This window comes from Helicoverpa armigera, chromosome 9 (assembly GCF_030705265.1).
Source record: "Helicoverpa armigera isolate CAAS_96S chromosome 9, ASM3070526v1, whole genome shotgun sequence".
Taxonomy (NCBI): domain Eukaryota; kingdom Metazoa; phylum Arthropoda; class Insecta; order Lepidoptera; family Noctuidae; genus Helicoverpa; species Helicoverpa armigera.
This window is the reverse complement of record NC_087128.1, coordinates 5,689,146-5,710,838: the sequence shown is the minus strand read 5'-3', so window position 1 is coordinate 5,710,838 and position 21,693 is coordinate 5,689,146. Positions and strand designations below refer to the sequence as shown.

Genomic DNA, 21,693 nt, shown 5'->3' with positions numbered 1-21,693 from the left:
CATACGATACGGTATTTTATTGAAAAAGTATAAAAATAACATTCAAACTACTTATAATGTAACCTATTCTTATTAACCTTTTCACCGCCACGCCATATCGGTATTCCTATGCCCTGTACGCCAAGCCCGAAAATCTTAATTAATATAATTAATCAATAAATACATAAAAGTAATGATTTAATAGGTTTATTTTGTATTTTTCTGCGACCTGTTTTTTGTCGAGTATAGCCGTCGTTGGCGCACAGGGCACGCTTGCTCATGTCGGCTATAGCCGACATTGGCGTTCAAAAGGTTAACATCGTTTTTAGTTTGACAAAATACGTAAAGGATTCTGGAATGTCCAGTTTGGTTTTAAAATGACTTCTGGACACGTCCAGGACTTTGGTATGAAGAAACTGTCGTTCTCTGAAGGTGGACAGTTGCGCCGAGCGAAGTATTCCATTGGGTATAGACTCCACAGGATTCCTGGAAAACAAAATAAGGTATTTTATGGGTAATTTGAAATTCTATGGTAGTTGCTAGCAGTAAATATTGCAAACGGGGGGAAAACTTCTTGTGGTGTAGGTATGTACCTACGTATGTATTTTATTAGTCATTGAAATAGTTAAGTATCTGATTTCATCAGATACATACTTACAGATTTATTATCTCAGATACCTGCATTAAAATGCCTACGTAATTGGTACATATCGTGTTTGCATTCGGCGACGGCTAGAATGTAGCCGAGTCTGTAAACATTGTGCTCATGTTTCACAGGATGAAATATTGCAGTACTTAGGTAGATATACATAGATTAAGTATATTTAACTCCGCTACTAAATGCGAATGTTTTTAGCTCGGCTACCAAATGGGAATTTCCAAATGTTTTTTAGAGTTTTTAATTAATCTAACAGAGTTAACAGGCCCAAAACCGGACGTTAGAATAACCTTCAAAAGGATTGGCGATAGTGAGAACGTTAGTCATCTATTTCCCAACTATGATGTTTTAATTAATTTTATATATCCGTCCTCGTTGCGGCGAATCGTGTGGTAGGTACCTATATCTTCGAAATGACATTATTATTATATGTTATTCTTAGAAGTTTACCGTTTCCAATAAAGAAGCTAAGCCACATGATTAAGTTGAAGGCGTTAGGGAACCGCTTGCCACTGGTAGCCGTCAGCGGTACCATGATGACGCCAAGCACTCCGAACTCTACCAGAAGCACTGGGTAGAAGAAACCAAATGAAAGCGCCAGAATCACCTCGTGTGCTATCGAAGATACCTGTAGGTAACAAGGAATAGGTAATTATTATTATTATAACACATGTAAATACTTGAACACAAAACTACAGAATCCCCCAATAGGTACATTAATCTCTTTACATCTATATCTAATATTATAAAGCCGAAGAGTTTGTTTGTTCGTTTCAACGAGCTAATCTCAGGAACTACTGGCTCGATTTGAAAAAATCTTCCAGTGTTAAATAGCCCGTTTGTCGAGGAAGGCTATAGGCTACTTTTTATTCGGGTTCGTGCAGAGGTTCCCACGGGATTCGGGTGAAACCGCTGGCAGAAGCTAGTATAAGATAATCTTAGTGTTCATGTATCTGTTTTGTAATTTTGATTGCGTGAATGGAATTTTGTTGCTGACTGCACTCTACGTGTTCGCTGTTGTGTTATGGCCAAGGATGTTAGGCATGCTAGCGTCGTAGTTATCAAAGCTGTTTATTCAACATCATTGGTACACAAAAGTCAGTTGTCACAGCAAGACTCAGCAGGGAGCCTCTTATCTTGTCATATGCACGGCCGGCTTGCGTCCGACGCCGACGTGAATCAAGGGATCTTTCTCTTTTGACCGTCAGTAAAAAGCATTTCATCTAATCTTTTGTTAATAAAGCTGACTTTTTCCTTCATTTTCAGCTTGTTTTCTTCGTCAGTTATTGCTATGATGTAGGTATTGTATTTGTCAGAGTAGTTAACAATAGCTATTGTCAATTGTCTTAGAACTTAGTAACTACATACAAACGCGGCCGGCTGTTGACCTCGTTAATATCTAATTAGTGGTTCATGTAGGTCTGCGTTCAATTAGAGATGAGTTATCTGCTAACACCGGATCATGATCTTATAACAATTAGTTTGATAAATGGACTGTGCTACTCTCTGTTTTCTCAGTTATAGGTAGGTAGCTACCTACCTACCCACATCTGTCTATGTTCTTGCACGTATCTTTGTTTGTAGGTGTCCTACCTAAGCAAAACAGCAGACATGCTTTCGAACAGTCCCCTTTATACGGCCACGAAGAAATCAAACAAAACAGTAATCTCACTAAACCAACCTACATACATACAGCATCACGTACTTTTCAACTAATTTTGGTTACCTAGGTACTGTGACCATGTCTACTCAACTAACTAATCATTTCGTCTAAAATAAGTAGGTACTTAAATAGCACTAAGACTTACAAAGAAGACGGTGAACGTAGCCAAAGGCCGGCCTGTCAACGGTGCCAGTGGGAGGTAGATGTGGTCACGAAGCCAGGAGTGCACCACGCGGTTCCAGCGACGGTAGTACAGCGAGAACCGGGATGTCGTCCACCAGTCCTGCGATAAAATAAATAAGCTTTAATTTCCTTTAATTGTCTGTTTTTCTTAAATAAACTGTACCTATATTTGAAAAATTGAAGATGATAATTCATAGTATACCTACAGTTATTTTAAGAAAATTTACGTTTATGTTGTCAATGAACTAGGGTCTAAGAAGAAGATTTGAATCTCTCATAGTCATCTTTACAAAAGCCTTTCAACTTTGGAATTATCCCTTACGCATAGTTCCACGCATAAATTAAACCAATAAGTTGGCACCAAACAGTTAACACGCCATTAATGTTGTCAAAGGACAAATCCCAAAATAACAGGATGACGTGTTTGCAAAACCAACAGGACCTTTCATTTCCTATTAGACCTTGTTTCCCACGGCTTATCTAATGGATATGTTAAACGAAGGAAAACATGTAAATACAGGAAAATGGTGACAGGCATACACAATATATGGTAGACTGTTTATTACTTAACGTTGGAACGTACTTGGTACATTAGAAACATTACACGTCAGGCTTGAGTGCCAGCGTTCTGTTCAAGGTACAGTGAAGGTACTTTTAGCGGGCACTCAGCTGATTCCGCACGGTACGTACATACTACAGATAGTGCAAGTTGGCAGGTAATGGAGCTCAAAATAGTTTGTGGCAGAACAGCTACACTTAGATTCTTGCTTCAGACGTATTGACCTGCATTCTCCGCAGATTGAGTTCAAAGCCCGAGGGCTCAGTCAAGCGTTGTTAGAGGAAATCAGAAGTTCTTGTTGTTATTCGTCTGACCTAGTCTACGGATGATCTAACTTAGCTTTTGATTGGTGGAACTAAACCGGTCTAATCTCAAGACGGAACTGTTACACTTAGATAAGGCAAGTTTTATCCCTTAACGTAAGCATATTCTAAGATGAATAGGCTGCAAATGTTTTGGTATTTGTCCCATCTGCGTAAAACGAAAGTACCTACTTACCTCATAGAACAGGCGGTCTCCAAACTTGAGCATCTCTGACCAGGCGTTGAGCCAGGCGTGCAGCACGCAGTAGAAGCCGCACAGGAAAGAGATCACCCCTGGTAGCACGCACGCGAACATTCCCCGCACTAGGTAACCCGCCTCCACCTGTCACACAGTTTAAACCATTATAACTTAGGACATTTATGATATTTATGAGTCAGGAGATTAATTAAGGGCTGTTTATTTCTTAGATGTTTATGTTTCGTAAAGCTAGCGACAGCTCCTAGGCGGGCAGGTATCTGCGTGATTTTTTTCGCTTGGAATCCACACTAGGTAAACCGCCTCAACCTGTCCCAGTTACGTTAAATAATAACTTAGGACTTGTATGTATTTATTGTAATTTATGGTAATAAGTCAGGATATGAAGGGCTGTTTATTTCTTAGACGTTTATGTTTCGTAAAGTTAGTAATAGCTCCTAGGCAGATAGGTAATTAGGTATCTGCGAGATTTTTTTAAATGATAGAAAACTAATGTTTTTCCTGTACACCTTATGGGTTCCTCCATCTATGAGAATCTGTAGTTGGACACGAGACCCTTTAATTTAGGTCTATGTTAGCAAAAATCTTTTGCTGATTGTAGATTTGCTTTTCACGATATTGTCATATTTTTAACAACAAAACCAAATTAGATTTAATTATTATCAGCCAGATTTAAATGACGTCCTGCCTTATCTATGTTTTTTTAAACAATTTATTTGCGCTCGATTCCGCAGGAAGAGATTATTTAAGTCGGTAGATTATTGCGGGCCTGCCCTAACGCTGAATCATAAAATATAAATTAACTAGCTTTCCGCCCGCGGCTTCGCGCGCGTGGAATTCGGTTCACCCCTCCCGCTGTGGGTTAGCAGCGGTGAGGGAGTGTCAGACTCTTACTGACTAAAATCGTCGTGTTCCGTCCTGGGCCTTTTATATACCAGGGCCGCGGTACCTCTTTCGGACAACCCGCAGCCCCGGCTGGCCCTGGCGCTACTGGGCCCCACTGATTTCAAAACACCTTAAGACTAATTCGCGGCGAACCTTAACACCGCGATACAGAAAAGCACAACGCCATCTATCGAGCTATCGGGAAGCTCGCGATTGAACAATGAGCTACAGGTTAAAGCGCGAGATATCATTCCACTTCTTACGTATTTTAAAAACACATCGTTACCACGTTTTAAAAACACCCAGCGCCATCTATCGCATACCTCAAGAACTTAATAACTTAACTAATACTTATACCAATTAGTAATTCGTTGAATTATAGTTATTTCAGGATAAGTAGATGTAAAAAAAACAGTTAAGACGATAAAACAAATTGTACGTCATCCCTCGGGAATTCCTCATTTTCGGGGATTCATTATCGTATCATTTAGCTTCTAAATTTACATGTTTATATTCGTTTGCAATATATTACCTTGTTTTAAACGACACACAGCGCCATCTACAATCCATCCATCAAGCAAACAATATTTTTGTTTTCCCTCGGGAATATCTATTTTTTTCGGGATAAAAAGTACCCTATTATTTAATCCGGACTTCTAACTTTACGTCTGCAAAATTTCAAAGCAATCGGTTCAGTAGTTACGGCGTGAAAGCGGAACAAACAAACAAACAAACAAACAAACTCACTTTCCGATTTATAATATTAGTAAGGATGTATAGTCCTATTAAACGCGAATTGTAATTAAAAGAGGGATTATCTCACCGTGCGCTCCTTGCCGTAATCAGACCAGTAGGGCATAATGAACCTCTCCCAAAGAAAGCAGTTGTAGAATATAATGGCCGCCACCTCGCTTAGGTGGAACGCCACCACGCCCCATCGGATTTTGTTGGTCCTGAAGTGCAATAGAAAAATTATTTTAATACTTCTACGAGCATAAAAAGATATAGTTGGTGCCGGTGTCGGAACACCGAAAGAATGAGTGTTATGAAGCACAGAAGGCTTAAAGCCCACCTACATTTCAGATGTTACAATAATTCAGGTATATCCAATAAAACCCAGCTTTTGCACATGAAAAAGGTGCAATAAAAAAAAAACAAATATCCAAATTGAGAAATGCTCCTTTTTGGAAATCGATTGAAAATAGTTCGAACTTTTCGAATTATTTTAAGTACATGAGTACTTACTTATTGTAACGGTGTAAGTAGCTAAACGAAAGTCGCTACTGGAGAAAAGCATTGTATACTTAGTTAGTTTGGGGTTACTGAGAAATACCATAGTGTTTTTGTTTTCAAGTATGAACAAATTAGATATTTATAAGTAAAGATATACGAAATTGTTAATACCATAACTTGTAACCACCATTACGTACGGGGTATTTATTTAACCCCAAACTTCGATTAATTGATCGTACGTAGACCCCAAAGCAGGAAAGCGTCTGTCAAGCAATTTACCGCAAATACCAAATCAAATGCCGTCTCCGAAACTATGCGGAATTACCATATCATGCCAATCCCGGACAGGTATAGTGAGGGTACCCATGTGACATTACCACATATTAGTGCCGATAATTGTGGCTTCCATTACACGGAATCACGGCTTTACTGATGTAATACAGCTGGCACATAATCAAAGGCGAACGTGGCTAATTAACTGACAATTTACATTTCTACATTCTCGCGATAGCTGAAAAGCGTAGGTTTAACTCATTTGTCATTTACCAGTCGCTTTGGTCATTTATCAGAAACTCTTTTTCCAACAATTTTCCAAAACGGAGCAGGTCCTCAATTGGGATGTTTTTTTTTCTAAAGTGGTAAATAATATATTAACTGAATGTTCTGCATCGTATGGACTAATAGACAACAAGTTCTTCTTCAGCGGGCCTAGCATGACCGCCATAGAAACAGCTTTTGTCTACCGGAGAATCGACAAAATGACAGATTGAAGAAAGATTTCTATCGACCCGAGCATGGCGATGTTTGACATCGAGAAAAGAAATGTTTCTTTTCTTCGTCGACATGTGTCTATCGCGTCGAGCATGACGACTATATTTTCTCTACTTTTGACATTTGGGAGTAGATATAACTTTCTATATGAAATGTCAAATACTCTACATCTCATCGGACCTAGACAAGAGTAGACAAGAATATTATTATAATTTTAAGATCTCAAAAAGCATTTACAAAGTATGTCGGGGTCCTACCGTCGTCATGTGGTCAGTTTTTATGCTGAGAAGAATCAGTGTAAAGCTCAAAGAACGAGCTATGCGAGTGTTAAGCCTCTCGACATTGAAAACGTAAATGTGCAGAGATGGTGCAGTATTTATGCCAGGAATCTGTCTCCTAGGATATCTCAGGGTCTGCCTGTTCTTATCAATGTAAGTACCTACAGTCTATTTTATTTCGTTGTGCTTTATAACCAAAAATATGACAAAGTTTTCGTCCTTATAGATAAGTTAAATATAGAAAGAACCATTCATTTATTATTGTTTCTAAGATTATTTTGTCTATTATGTAGGTATTGCCCTTCATTGCAAGAAAATAATTAAACAGAAGAAAAATATTTAACAAAGCTTAATTGTTGCAGGTTGTTTGTTCGGGTCCTGCTTAGGTCATTAACAACATTACTAACCACTGTTAGCAAATTTTTTAAGCAATTTGTTTTTGCAGTGAATACAAGGTTAGTATACCTAATATATTCCAACAGGTATCTGTGGACATCAAAGGGGGAGGCCTATGTTCAGCAGTGGACGTCCTATGGCTGAGAGATGATGATGATACCTAATATTAGATATAACCTCTATTTCAGATTGTAGATACTGAGTGCAAAATACTGAACATAAATGCCAATTATCCTGACAGAGTTCATAAACAATCAATTTTCAATAGTTCTCTCATTAAGAACAAACTGCACAGGCTATATGACTCTAGAATTGGACAGTTTTAATATTAGATATAACCTCTATTTCAGATTGTAGATACTGAGTGCAAAATACTGAACATAAATGCCAATTATCCTGACAGAGTTCATAAACAATCAATTTTCAATAGTTCTCTCATTAAGAACAAACTGCGCAGGCTATATGACTCTAGAATTGGACAGTTTTATCTGCTAAGAAAAAAATGACATTTTAAATAAACAACCATTATGATTTTAATATTCACATTCTTTATTAAATGATATCATTTCAATAATTTATAATTTGTAAACTGACGACCCAGTTGTCATTTAGCTTCCTTTTTTTGTAATCTGAAACAAGAACACAAAATTAAATTAACATTCATTTTCAGGGGATTCTAGTCATGCGTTAGGGTCTTGGCTCATGACATCAATAAGAATGCTGATAATGTGTCACTATCAGTATGTTATTCTTTTATTATACTGTGAAATAATTCTTGTAAAAACTCTTTACCAAACAGTTATTTCTTTTTGCAGGGTGCCTATGCTACAACTCTTCCCGAAGAAAGGCAGAGAGAGAGACACACTAATGACCTTAGCGGTAGCTTACTACAAGCTGCAACTCACAGAAGAGCAACTATTATGAATATCTTTGTATATCAACAGTTATTCAAACCATACAGACAGAATTGAGTTGCTGGGGAGTTTGTTCCACCGCTTCTGCTGCTGATTTTCAGCCTATTTTGAATAAATGACTTTATCTGTAGCCTTAATTTTATGTAAATAAACCTTTACCTCTGTGTAAATGATTGTCTCATTTTATTTTTTATTTTAAGAGTTGTTGCTTATATCACAAAAGCAACAAATAGGTACTATAATTATTATTGCCATAATTATACTTTGAAAACAAAGCATGAGAGTTTTGCTAGAATGAAACCAACAAGTCTGGAGAACTATTACTAGTAAATGAATATTATTTAAAGACACTTACTAATAGAATGTTTCTCGTGTCAGCATTGTATGCCAAGAACTCGTTCTTTTCCATATTTTTTCAGCAGCTTTTGAATACGGACCTATTCTTCTTTATCGTGGCCTTCTTTTCCCAATGGATCGGGATACTATCTTCTCTGTTTATTGGATGGGACTTCGTACGCTGTAAATAAACAGGTTTTGTAACGACGAAAGTAAAAACACTTCGGACAATAATATAGGGAAGCAAGATAACAGTGAGGAACGCATTGAACTGTGCATGGCAAAGTTTTCATTAGACAATGCCACCAATCACCATTTATTTAGATTATTATGTTATTTTCCTTTGTCCTTTTCATCGTATGTATGGATAATTATTATGTTCGTTTGGATTAATTACACACAACTATTGGAATAATCAGTACTTTATTTATTTAATCACAAAATCTACTTACTTTTTCCTTGCCGCACGCAGTAATCACCAATATTTAAACGTAAAATCAACAACAATAATCGTTTTTTGTAAACAAACAAACATGAACCATTTTAGTTCCACAGATAAAAAATAAGTTCGATGAATACGTTTTGTTGTTACTTTGAGTTACGTGAGTTTATGTATAGGTTCATACGTGAAAAATAGTGCATTGACACATTTTTTTTGGCTAACTAAACGTAAATTCATCGCAGAACGACCCATCACTAGCTACTTATCCGTTGCTATGGAAAGTCTTTATCTTGATAGAAACGCGAGTCTACAGCTCGCGCCATGCTCGGGTAGAAGACATGTCGAGTGGGAAAGAAAGAGCTTTGTCGTTTCTTGGAAGAATAGAGATAGAATCGCCATGCTGAGGTGGCAGGTATAAAAAATTGAATCATCCACGTGCATATGTGATGAATTAATCAAAGCCTAATCAGATTGTCTCGACGCAGCCTAACAGCCCAATCTCAGCCGGCTGTAAGTTACTCGTGCCATAATTTAATTCAAGCAAATACGCCGAGGCTGTCTAACTCAGGATATTACGGAGATGTGGAGCATTTCTGCAAGTAACGTGCAGTTAATTTACCTGGGATATTGATCTCTGTAGAGCAGTGTTGGGGAGAACATGAAGTATACGTAGTGTTTGAAGGTCGGGAGTGGTAGGTGCCCGTTGAGGCAGCGTGGCCCGCAGGCAGCTGAGACCGCCACGATTTTCATTAGGAAACGGAACTGAAACAGATAGGTTGTCAGAGCATCTTCAACTTTGATAATTTAGTCCAATCTACAAAGAAATCGTTATTTAATAGGCCTTAGGTTTTTGTATTTAAGAGATGAAAGTTATACATAGGTATTTATAGATAAAAAATCGATAAGTTTCATAAGAGTAATGAATACAATAAATAGATGATTGAATTACCTAAATTATATGAATTGGTTTCCCCCCCTTTAAATCTTTTAATTAAAGCTTCTTACTGTAATGGGAATCACTTAACTAAAGCTCACAATACCGATCCTATGCCAATTCCACGGAAATCTCCAGATCCGATAAAGATAGGTACTGTTTAACGTCAAACACTTCAGTTTACAAGTGGACCATTAAATAATTCTTGGTAGTCCATTAATACTGTTTGCCGAGTAGCCAGCATCGGCCGTTGTGTACACTAACAATTACTGTAAAATACCTTTCAGTAATACTTACAGAAACCGTGAATATCGTGACTTGGACTTATAAATTATTACAACAGGTACGATAATACTTAATATTAGTCCGCCTGTAAATTACGAACTTAATTAAATTCTTTTGCTGAAGCCATATCGCAAGGTGTTTTCCAAGTAATTAATCAAAAGTTGAGTCTGTTCACTTTTGTTGATATTAAATAATTGGCGTAATATTTTGCGCTGTATTTCAGTCACATCAGCGGCGAAATTTGGAAGTGAAACAATGCTAACAAGCTAAGAAACTTCCTTTTGAATACGGTACAACTTGCTATATGGGTACACGTACAATTAATAGAGTATTCTTCAATCTAATTTTCAGGGTTCTGGTAGTTATCAAAATACCTAGCATACATTTTTAATATGCTAATCTGCGTATATTTAAATATATTTTTAACTTCCTATGCTAATGCTCACCCTTGTAGATGAAGCCCCAAAGTTTTCATATATGTAAATTGGTGTTTTTGAACTTTTCTTAATATACTAAGTAGGCAGACCAATGCAAATATTTTTAATGGAATGTATAAAATAACGAGCTATTATAGCAGACTAGCGCAAAAACCTTACACAAAATATTAAATACGAGAGGCGTCCAACAATAAATTATAATTAAAGGGACATGTATTTGGATACTGTTATAATAATCATGTTTGTATTTTACTTAACAAAACGGGGTGTCAGGAACGCTGGCGCCCCGAGTGGGACTCAGGGTGGCTACGGGCTACGGGCTGCTGGCTACGAGGGCTACGGGGCTACGGGGGCTACGCAGGGCTAAGTAATGCCTCGTCAGCGGCATAAGGCGATCCTGTTATTTACTGGCGCTGGCCACGCAGCCTGACGAGGGTCCAACTCAGGTGATTTATGAAACGACGTTTCACTTTCCACGCCGTTGTACCCCTCAACTAACATCGGTCTTTATAATGTTACAACTTATTTTTGACGGCATGTATTTTGCCTCTGTAGCAAAATGGACAAATAACGTAGGTACCTTTTGTAAAGTTGGCTTTCAACAGATTGCAGTGCTAACTACCCACATAAGAGTACCTGTTCAAACAATTACAACACGTACTCAAAGTCCGTACAGTAACTAATAAAAGTTAGCGAGCGAGTTATTGTTGCAAATTACTCCAATAAGGATTTACGGCACACATACATACGTATAATATAATACAAGTAGGTACGTGTGTATAGTATGAGGGAAAGTTGGTGTTTGTATATTACCGAGTTCGCTTTGTTTGTCGTCCGCCTGGAAGTTTCCTTTTGTAATGTAGATAAATCACAAGCGAGCAACAAACTGCCACCCGTTGCGATATCACAAACGAACAGTTAATTATTGCGACCAGGCTGACGTCCCTTCTAATTTGAATACCATGTCAAAGTTCAGGAACGCTATCTTCTCTAAGTATATCTATCTATCCTCGATCGGTGCGAATTGACCAGTAGCTGCATATTTATTCAAGATTAGAGAGAACCATTTTATGCAGATTTCTCTCTTGACTATTTAATGTTATGTTTGTTTCATGCGGTAAAAAACAATCCTCGATTATTTATTTAGGTAAGTGTCTATTATGCAGATTATTTTTCTAATTCTCGTTGAGATAGTTGAAAGACTAAAAATGAGGTCCGAGACAAAAACAAATGGCAGATGATAATCATATCTCTTTCTTACCGCCTTACCATCATAGACGATCGATTTTTTAAATTAAAGTCTTAAAAAGAAAAAGATCATAAACGCAAAATGTCATTATTAAAGACTTTAACTCTTTCGTGTCCCGAAAGGAGTTCCATTTAAAATATATTTTCATGAAAAAGGTCCTTTCCAAAGATCGCTTCAAACGATTCGACCCTAAGGGATATTGCAATCATCAGACGGTTTGGCGATCATACTGTGCCATTAAAAGTAAAAGGCTGGGTCGTCCGTCCTTATCCTTTGGGCAAACCTATTCATCTTTTAGTCGCGTCTAACAGCGCGCGCTCGATTCAGGGCTGCTTCAAACGGAAATGGCATTTATCTAAACGTTTTAGTTTATGTTTCAAATATAGTTAATGGAACGTTCATTGAATAACGCCCTAGTTTTGCTAACTGTGTCAAAACAGTTGCCAAGTGGTACATATTATAGTTGTTCGTGTATTTGTCAACTATGCTTGGCTTGTGAGCTGTCAAATTGTGGTTCTAACGTAAGTAATTTGATTTGAGTTTGTGTGAGAAATGTTTCAGTCTGTAGGATGGCTGTTTATCTCCTTTAAATTAGAGCTACTGTCTGTTGTCTGTTTTTCAATTCACTTAGGTTTCAATATTTTTATTGAAATGCCCACGCGATACAATTTATCATCATTCAAGTCAGAAATCTGCGTTGCCTAAATCAAATTAGGCGACGTCGTCGTTACTTAATATTTTGCAATAATTGTTTACCATTTCACAGGTGACGGCTACTGAAGAGCCGAGTTCCAGATGTTTCCTGGCGAGTTCCACTACTGGTACTGCAGCTATGGCTACCTCCACGGCTATGACCCCAGCTACACCCAGCAGCACCACTGCAGGACGCAGCACTGGAAAATAAACCGTTTGATTATGAAGTTTATAATGCAATGAGATGCGGGATACCAGGAGTAAAGGACTTATTCAGAAACATTATTATGAAAAACCATAAAAGATCATTACAATTAATGATTCTGAAAAAAAATATTTGCAGGTTTATCGAAATTCTACTAGAGAGATTCAATAATAATACAAAAAACGCTGCAGGTCCCAATTCAATTCCATTCGTTTCTATTTGTATGGTTCTACCTACAGAAGAAGGGTTTAGAAGTGCCAGTCAAATAGAGTAGGTAAAGCTTATCTCTGATTGAGTTTCAACGACGATTATTTATGGCTCCCGAAAGGATAAATAAATATTACGAAAATCGAATGTGTGTAAACAAATATTTCCAATACCCTAACGATCAAAATTTTTCGCGTAATTAAACCCAGATGAAAACCCGATAAAAAAGTTAAAATGAGAAACGATTTTAAAATTGTTTTCTCACCGGTTGAAAACCAACAAAGGACAAGGTACGAGGGGAGGTCAATAAGTTCGCGGAATGGAGGGGTTGGCGGGGATAAATTTACCCGTCCAGGTAGGCACTAGATAAGCACCTCATTAAGAGTATATATACCAAGTTTGAACCTAATCGGGTCATTAACTTTTGAGTTATCGACCTGCAAACGACTAAATCGGGAAGAAGTCAGCCAGTATGGAGAAAATTGAACACCGTTTGCCGTTATTAAATTCCTTACCAAGCAAGGAAAATCCGCTCAGACGATTTTTCAAGAGCTGTTAGCAGTTTACGCGGACTCTGCTCCTGGTAAAACCATGGTTTACAAGTGGCATGGTCTTTTCAAACAAACAAGGGAGTCCATTGAAGACGACCGCCCCTCCGGACGGCCAATTGAGGCCAACACACCAGAAATCGTCGAAAAAGTAGAATAACTTGTATCGGGACTATTACGGGACAGTACTACGGTTCTTTACTGGAAAGATTGAAAGAAGCCATTAAGGAAAAAAGAAGAGGAAAACTGTCAAAAGGTGTGCTCCTTTTGCACGACAATGCACCCGTCCACACGTGCCATGTTGCGACGGCTGCCATTCACCGATGCTGCTTTGAACAATTAAACCACCCACCATACAGTCTAGACTTGGCCCCCAGTGACTATTATTTATTTCCAAAAATGAAGAAAGAGCTGCGTGGAAAGAAATTTGACGACGATGAAGAAGTCAAGTCGGCGATTTCGGCCTATTTTGACGCCAAAGACAAATCATTTTTTTTCGATGCTATAAACAAGCTATTTGAGAGATTCGAAAAATGTATTAGGGTTAAAAGAGAATATATTGAAAAGGAAAAATAATTTGGTGTTTAATTTCAACCTCCTTCGCTCTCATTCCGCGAACTTATTGACCTCCCCTCGTACCTAATTAAAAGTTTGTGAAATATTATTAAACTTTCTCTTAGAGTCAATATTTCGTAGCATTATTTGGGCTCCGTCGTTATTTAATACACATTTTTGAACAATGGAAGTTTATTCGTGACAAGGTCTCATTGAGGGTCGGTCGATACCACGAGAGTTGGTCACAGCTAGATATATCGAGATATATCATGCTGTATAGAGGTCTATGATGCGGCAAATTGGAAGGCACACGGAGTTAAGCTATGTGTTCACTGGATAAATTGTGACGTTAAGACCCGATTTACATCGAACGACAGGGTTTGTTTCAGACCATGTATCACATAAATAACAACACGTCTATGTAAAATACACATACCTACTATTTTATACTAACCAAGGAATTACTTCATCTTCGTTTTTATTTATTTGTCCCACTGTATAGGGAACAGTTTGCATGTAGAGAAGGAAGAAGCGAGTATCTACAATAATACCTAATAAAAAGTACCTATATGCTCTAAATTAGGCTGTTTAACAGGCGTCATTATACACAATAAAATTACTAACCATATTTATAAAGGCATGCCACACAAACCAGGTGTTGGTATTTAAATGCGATATAATGAGAGCAAGACCCCATTCAGAGCGGACAGCATTTCAAATTGAATGTCTTCACCGTTTTTAATATCTGTATCTTGGGTACCTTCCTCGGGACCTTTGGGAAGATATTATCGAGATGCTTGCTATTATTGAAATGAGGGTTCTTTGATAATATAGTCCTTGAACGTACACAATCGTACTGCTAACTTATATATACTTTTGGATTCGGAATAAAAGATTTCAATGTTACTTTTCTTTAAAATGCTGACTTGACAGTGAAATATTGGTTTTACGCCACCTGGTCACGGTGTTCTTTGTGTCCAAATTCTAAGACAATATTTTGATAGGTGAGCTGATCAACGAACGACCCAATTGTATACCTAATGCAACTTGCTGGCTGAGTGATGAGCTACATCGATTTATCTTTTTATTTAATTAAATAAAATATTCTGATAGACCTTTACGATCTAATTATGTAGGTACCTACTTTATCAATTAATATTTTGCCTAATGAATATTTGTCGCAAAAGATATTAATTTCATGATAGCTTTTGTTTTGTTGGGTTTAGGCATTCGGTATAATTGAATTAGCTTATTGTGTTATCGCAATGTAATCTAGACAGATATTAATAGGTAGGGGAGAGCGGGGCTGAAAGTGCCGGGGGTAAATTGTGCCGACGCGAATATCTCAAAAACAGAAAGAGATAGATATACGATCGTATTGTGTCGCGTAAGGCCTAACAGTCGCGCACACGCGGCTGCCATTTTAGTTGCGTCAGCGACGCGGACCGAGTCGTACTGCATGTGAGGGTCCTCCAGCGCCACGTAAGTAAATATTTTCGTTTCAATACTTTTTGGTCTCAAGCTAGCATTTTTCGTGCTTTTAATATGTGAGTTTTTGCAAAATGTTTGTTATTTATCCTAGTTTGTTATGCAGTGTAATTTTAATGCTTTGTGTACAGTGATTTTTATATGTGAGACAAAATATCACACTATCATAAACGGGGTAAAATGTGCCGTTCACGTGGGGCTGCTTGTGCCGCGGCACAACCAACCCCTAACCAACCTATATTGTTTCAGTATTGTTTATATTTACGCGAGCAATTATGAAAGAAAGAAAATACTTTTGGGCATGATACTTCAGAGCACCATCAGGTAATCAAGAGCAAGAGACACGTCAGTGCTCTCCGGAACCTATCCCTTGCTGCAGTTTCCAGCCTCCTCAATCAGTTGATAATAACACAGGAGATAAAAATGCAGCAGTTTTCTCACCAGAGCTAATACTACCCGACTAATTGGACATACTAAAGCACGTAAAAGAAAGACAGCTGTTCTTACGGACACTCCAGAGAAAAATGCTTTAGCAGAAGAACAGGCTAGTAAAAAGAAGAAAAAAGAAAGCGAAACTAAAAAGAAGGTTAAGGGAAAAGGGACGGGAAAATGCAAGGGAAAGGGTAAACAAACAAAAAAGCCGACTAAAAACCCCACTTAGAGAAGAGTATTGCAAGATGACGACAGTTCTGATGACGAACAAGAATGGTTCTGTATCATTTGTTATGATGCCTATTCTAACTCTGCCCCTGGAGAACAATGGATTGAATGCAGAGAATGTAAGAATTGGGCCCATTTGCAATGTATTGAAGATGAAGAAAACCAAGCATTTGTATGTCCTAATTGTTATTCTGATCAATCACCTGGAGAGTAACTAGTTTTGGTATATTTTTTATTTCTTAAAAAGACTCGAGACTGATTAAAAAGTTAATAATTTTGGAACATATTAATAATTGATCTCATTCGCATAAACATAAGTACAAACTATTGATTAAAAATACGTTTTTATGTTTGAATAATTACATAAGAAGCTTCCTTGTTTTTTTTTTTTATTATAATACTTAGTATTATACAATTAAACTTTAAAAACTGTTGATTTATATTAAAAAATATAACGAATAAATATATTATTATAAAACTGATGTGTTTTAATTTCCTAATTAATTTTCATTCATATAAAACTCCCAGCATTATCAACGGCACAACCGACCTCAGCTACGGCACAACTTGCCCCAGATTGGGGTTAGTAGTGCCTTGCCGCCTCTGTATAAAAAAATCGCATTTTCATAAAAACTATTAAAAATGTGCAAAATCTGAAGTTAAATTCGTAAAATAGATTAAATTTGGCTTAGGATGAACCACTACTTTCAGACATAGTACTTGTTTTATCCGAATCTTAAAAGGATTTGTCAAAATCGGCACTTTCAGCCCCGCTCTCCCCTACCAACAAACATTAAGGTGGCAGTAGGTAAAATGTGTCATTCCAATAATATTCTGTTCAATCTATATCTTATCTACTCAGTTATTCTATTTTACATTTTACGATCTCAATGCACCAAAGTTGCTAAGGGTCCACGCCAGTTCTATTAAAAAATCTACAATGCGGACTGATATTGCTCTGAAATGATACTTTACGGCCATTCAGAAATAAATAAAAGAAAATGGGACAGTGTGAAAAGTGCACAACAGTATAAAAACTAGTCGTTCCGGGTGCACGGTTATGGCCAACCAAGTGACTAATTGGAGGGCTCGCTGAGAGCGCAGGCCGCCCGGCCGCCACTTCCAACAAAAGAATCTTGCCACCGACGACACTGGCCACTTGCTACTACCAGCCAGACATTTAAATTATACAAAGTAGCTATACCTTACACCGTAATGTAAGTTAATTTCGTCATAAAGACATCCGGCTGGGGAGAGAAAATTACGACTCAAATAAGGTTTCACGCCCAAGGAGTAGGGGTTTCTCTATTCAAAAATAGATGAAGCAAACGATGATATAATAAAAGCTGAAACACGTATTTACTTAAACTATGAATACACATTAGTATCTACTCATTGATGATAAAACTATGAATATGTGATAGATAGTTTTATTGAGTGTAGGTAATTTTATTATTTGGAAATCAAATGACGCACGCTATGTTTGATGAAGTTTAACGGAAACTGATTGTGTATCAGTTATGTAAATATTGTGCCCTACTACTGTTCAAATGAACTTGAAAATTATTTACTATCATATCTGCTGTGAATGTTAAATAAATTAGGTATAATTAATTATATATTTTCTGTATTGATAAACAGCTGCAGCTTGCAGCCGTTAGGTATACCTACTTAGGTACCCGAAAATTGCAATAATCATGTTGGGTATAATCTTCGAAATATTTGAAACAATATCTAGGTACTCTTACCTGTATATTTTCTTGTGTATTTTGCTATAGCTGCGTAAACCATAATTAAGGGGTAGAATGCCATCACAACACAGAGGTCATACACCCATAACTTCAAGCCACGTCTAATGTCACCAAATCCCGCTGCAATAACGGACAGCCCTATGTTAATCCTGAAAAATACCACAAATTAAATAAGCAAATTTTAACGGGACTTACGTAGAAAACACCGGCTCCATTAAAATATAAGTTAACATTATTACGAGGAACAAAAAAGTTTTGCATGTAAACGCCATAAAAAATTACGTTATTTGGCGTCGACGTTGCTAAAACTGCGACAGACGCTATTTGTGTAACATTTTTTCGTGGCATAAAATATTTTGCATAATTAAAGCAACGCGACTGAAAATTGCAGTATTTAGTCTCTGCCAGACCCGGAGATAAAATACTGTAGATCTGGCATCTGGGAACGTCCCTAGAGAGTTAATTATAAGGAGTGCTTGAAATCGCGTGACAACACATTCACTGCATGAAAATGTTTTCACAACTCCCGAAACATAATATATGGGACGCTACGGAAATTAACATGGGTATGTAAAACTATGGTATGGAGTTGAAAATACAAAGAAAGTTTTTGTTCCTATTTCCCTAATGGGACTTGTTAAATAAGTTCCGTATCGACAAAATATTCAATACAGCTTTGTGTCGTTTCATAGCATTTCGGTCTGCTGAAAATGTAGTCTTGTAATTTATTATTTTTGTTCCGTGATAACATTATAGGTAATTAATCATAAAAATATTAGTTATAATTTATTATTAAGTTATAAATCGACTGATTTATCTGAGATTATAAATACAAGTTTCTTTAAGTACTTGCAGATAATGGGTATTTAGTAGTACCTACCTAACTATTGCAAATAACAAATACTCTAAACATACAAGGAGCCTAGCTTAATCTAAAACTACAAAGAAACTTTGAAAATTCATAAATATTATAGGTAAGTATAGATAATGTTTACTTGCTTTCCTCTTTCGACGAGATCGTAAATAACTGTATCGCATAGCAGCATTATGAGTATGACGACGAATATGTGGTATATGGCTCTTATATGTAATGACGAATCTATGAGCTCTGTCAGGGGTGACTGGCGAATGGAGAACTCTTCATCTTTCTTCTCATCTTCATGTTTTGATACTCCATTCTGCTTTCCATTCTGCTTCCCATTCTTTTGGCGATTCCGAACGCCGTTTTCCTTCATTTTGCCCATATATCTGCAAAAGTAAACAAAGCTCAATTAATTATTGTTGATGATAGACTTGATAAGAGGTTTATCAAGTCAGTAAGACAATAATGAGCTTAAATAAAGACCTTATTACCATAAATAAAGCGTTTGTCAAACTCGGTGATTATGATAATAAAATAAAAATAATTTCTGACAACAGCTCATTAAGCCGTCTATTACGAATTCTATGTTCATCTATCGACGTTAACGACCGTCGCTGATAAGATACGGTGAGTACAACTCTGGTGCAAACGCACTTACCATGTGTTGTTGTGTCTAACTTGAGCAATCCCTTTGAAGTCGATAACACCCCTTTGTTACGATAAGCAAATGTAGGTACAAAAAAAACTGGGAGTGATAGTTGAGGCGTTAATAGATTTTGATTTACCTATATCCCATCGAGTCGAACCCATGAATCAAAGGTTCTCGTTAAATGAGCAAATACGATTAGAAATGGATAGGTACCTCCATTCTATAACATAATTCGAATTTCGATTGTGGCCAAGATAGATCAGCATTTTTTTGTAAATTCAAATTTCGAATCGTGTTAGAGAGACATTAAAGATATAGGTACATAGACTAACACTCTGGGCTCATTTAGCAAAACTAATGACCAGTCGCACTAAGAAATAAAACTAAGACTAGCCAATGAACCTTTATTTCTCTGCGTTTATACTATCTGTCACAGACAATCCTGCCTTCGCCCTATCGTGAGCAGAGCTCATGTACCTAAAACGTACTTATACGGTATTGACACTATGCCCTCTAAATGATTGTTGCATGTCCCAGCTCTAATGTCGACTTCATATGTAATAAAAACAAATGTTAACTTTCTCTATCCAGAGTTGTTTATGACACAATATTTTTTTATAAGCAAATATTATTTTTTATTATGTATTTTAATATTAGAAATAAGGTATCATAGCAGGTTAAAGTATTTTCTAAATGACTACATAAAAAGATATTTGAATGAAAAAACGCGTCGTAATATTGTTTTGTTACTAAAGTAAAAATCCAACAGAAAATAGGAAAGCTGAAATTGAAAGAGGCATGTAGCATTATACTGTAGCGCAGCCCGGCAGCTCTCTATTTTCCTAGGCATGTTTTTGTTACAGAATTCAGCGCGAAATCATAAGCAGCTGCTGAAACTGTTTTTCTTCCATGTCGGAATCCGACGCAAACCAAATATTAACACGATACAATATTAATATATTGTTGACGGCTATGATTATTGCTTGTGTCTGTTAGACGTAATTAGGCCAACAAACAGAGGTGTGGATCAAAGGCCAGTTGCAAATTTGCACAACAGTTAAATCAACAGGCATAGACACCTACATAGGTGTCAAACTGTTTATTTTTGATTCAATTATAGTGTATTATTGGCGCAGAGCATGTGCCAGCCTAATCGCATCCGCATAGATACCTACCTAACTATAGATTTTAACCTTATCATAAACATGTGTCTATTTTCTCTAGGCTTTGGATTCCGGGAAATCTCGTGGATCATGCTGGGGATTTACCTAAACTTTCATTAATGTTGTAGGTAACTTACTTAGTTAAAATAATATGTATAATCATATGTACAGTACCCAATTTAATTATATTATGTACAAAGTATTTATGTTCAAAGTATTTTGATTAAGCAATAAAACAAAAAAAAAATTTTGATTTTTAATACAGTCATGTTGCCTAAGAAAGATTCATTCAAAATTACGATAACACTTAAAATACACCTCTACAATTCCCTTCACTGACCCATCCATGTCACGGATTTTAGCCAGTGTGTCACCATATGTCACCTATTCGTGTCTATGAGATAACAAACAACTTAGTTACAGCTTTATCGCTTCAACAATGACTGACAAAAAATAATCTAATTCAAGGATAGTAGTAGAAAAACTTTCCTAAACTTATTAATAAAATAAAAATCACCAGTTTCTCATTATGCCGTTGCTCAAACATGGCTAAAACGAAATTGTCTTTAATATTGATGAGATTCTGAGGCAATTTATAAAAACAAAACTTTGGCTCACAATGGGTACCCAAGACCGCATGTTGCAATAATTTTAAACTCGCATTCTCACAGCACTAACTAATATTTACCATATAAATATTGGACACCACACAAAAAAAATATCTCAATTCATTAACTGACTTTCACACTTTATTTATTGGTGAGACTATTTTTGCTCAAGCGTTACATTGTTGGCTATCGAACTAACCTTTCACACTGGATAATGTTTCACCTCAATAATATTGCATTATTCAACTCACGAGTGACTTCTTTTGCATCAGCTACAGCAGTACCACTCCAACGTCGACACTGAGTTAGACATCGATCAATTACTGTTAGGCAGATTAGATTTGAGGATTATTATCAACTAATATGCTGACGACATTAGTTCTTTGTCCAAACGATCACTGTCACAAATTATATAATACTGTGATTAGGATGTACCGAAGACTAGAAAATACTAAACTCTTATTTACTATACTTAAAGTGTTTGTATTGATATGCGCGCACGCCTATCGATCTCATTAGCTTGTTTGCTACTGGACATGTGTTAATTATTTATATTTTATCTTTCAGCGTCGTAGCTCCGACA

The 21,693-nt window shown here is 36.8% G+C and overlaps 1 protein-coding gene and 3 long non-coding RNA genes across 5 annotated transcripts; 2 read left to right on the top strand and 2 right to left on the bottom strand.

The window, feature by feature from the left end:
• Positions 1 to 2: 2 nt before the first annotated feature.
• Positions 3 to 21,665, bottom strand: LOC110375674 (sterol O-acyltransferase 2). Of its 2 annotated transcripts, none has more exons than XM_064036081.1 (11): positions 21,310 to 21,665; positions 18,828 to 19,076; positions 17,826 to 17,977; positions 12,478 to 12,614; positions 9,436 to 9,578; positions 5,270 to 5,399; positions 3,541 to 3,687; positions 2,446 to 2,583; positions 1,088 to 1,265; positions 298 to 465; positions 3 to 77 (listed from the first exon to the last, which is right to left on the bottom strand). In XM_064036081.1, the coding sequence occupies exons 2-10, from the start codon at positions 19,070 to 19,072 to the stop codon at positions 305 to 307; spliced, it is 1,431 nt and encodes a 476-aa protein (XP_063892151.1). In that variant the 5' UTR covers positions 19,073 to 19,076; positions 21,310 to 21,665; the 3' UTR covers positions 3 to 77; positions 298 to 304. The 2 variants fall into 2 exon arrangements, with proteins under 2 accessions (XP_063892151.1, XP_063892150.1); XM_064036080.1 differs by having other exon boundaries at positions 21,362 to 21,665.
• LOC135117269 (uncharacterized) lies at positions 6,164 to 8,191 on the top strand. The gene is made up of 3 exons (XR_010276757.1): positions 6,164 to 6,881; positions 7,091 to 7,183; positions 7,940 to 8,191. It is a non-coding gene; the product is annotated as an uncharacterized LOC135117269 (long non-coding RNA).
• On the bottom strand, positions 7,650 to 8,981 carry LOC135117268 (uncharacterized). Its single transcript, XR_010276756.1, has 3 exons — positions 8,827 to 8,981; positions 8,394 to 8,555; positions 7,650 to 7,753 (listed from the first exon to the last, which is right to left on the bottom strand). It is a non-coding gene; the product is annotated as an uncharacterized LOC135117268 (long non-coding RNA).
• Positions 15,226 to 16,038, top strand: LOC135117270 (uncharacterized). Its single transcript, XR_010276758.1, has 2 exons — positions 15,226 to 15,411; positions 15,667 to 16,038. It is a non-coding gene; the product is annotated as an uncharacterized LOC135117270 (long non-coding RNA).
• Positions 21,666 to 21,693: the final 28 nt, after the last annotated feature.

What these genes read in the sequence shown, in the direction of transcription:
- LOC110375674 (XM_064036081.1), bottom strand. Translation starts at nt 19,072, where the DNA reads ATGGGCAAAATGAAGGAAAACGGCGTTCGGAATCGCCAAAAGAATGGG. An exon ending in ATACACAAGAAAATATACAG is followed by an intron (nt 12,615 to 17,825) that starts GTAAGAGTACCT and finishes TTTATTTTCCAG; the next exon opens with TGCTGCGTCCTGCAGTGGTG. An exon ending in CTACGTTCACCGTCTTCTTT is followed by an intron (nt 1,266 to 2,445) that starts GTAAGTCTTAGT and finishes TGTTACCTACAG; the next exon opens with GTATCTTCGATAGCACACGA.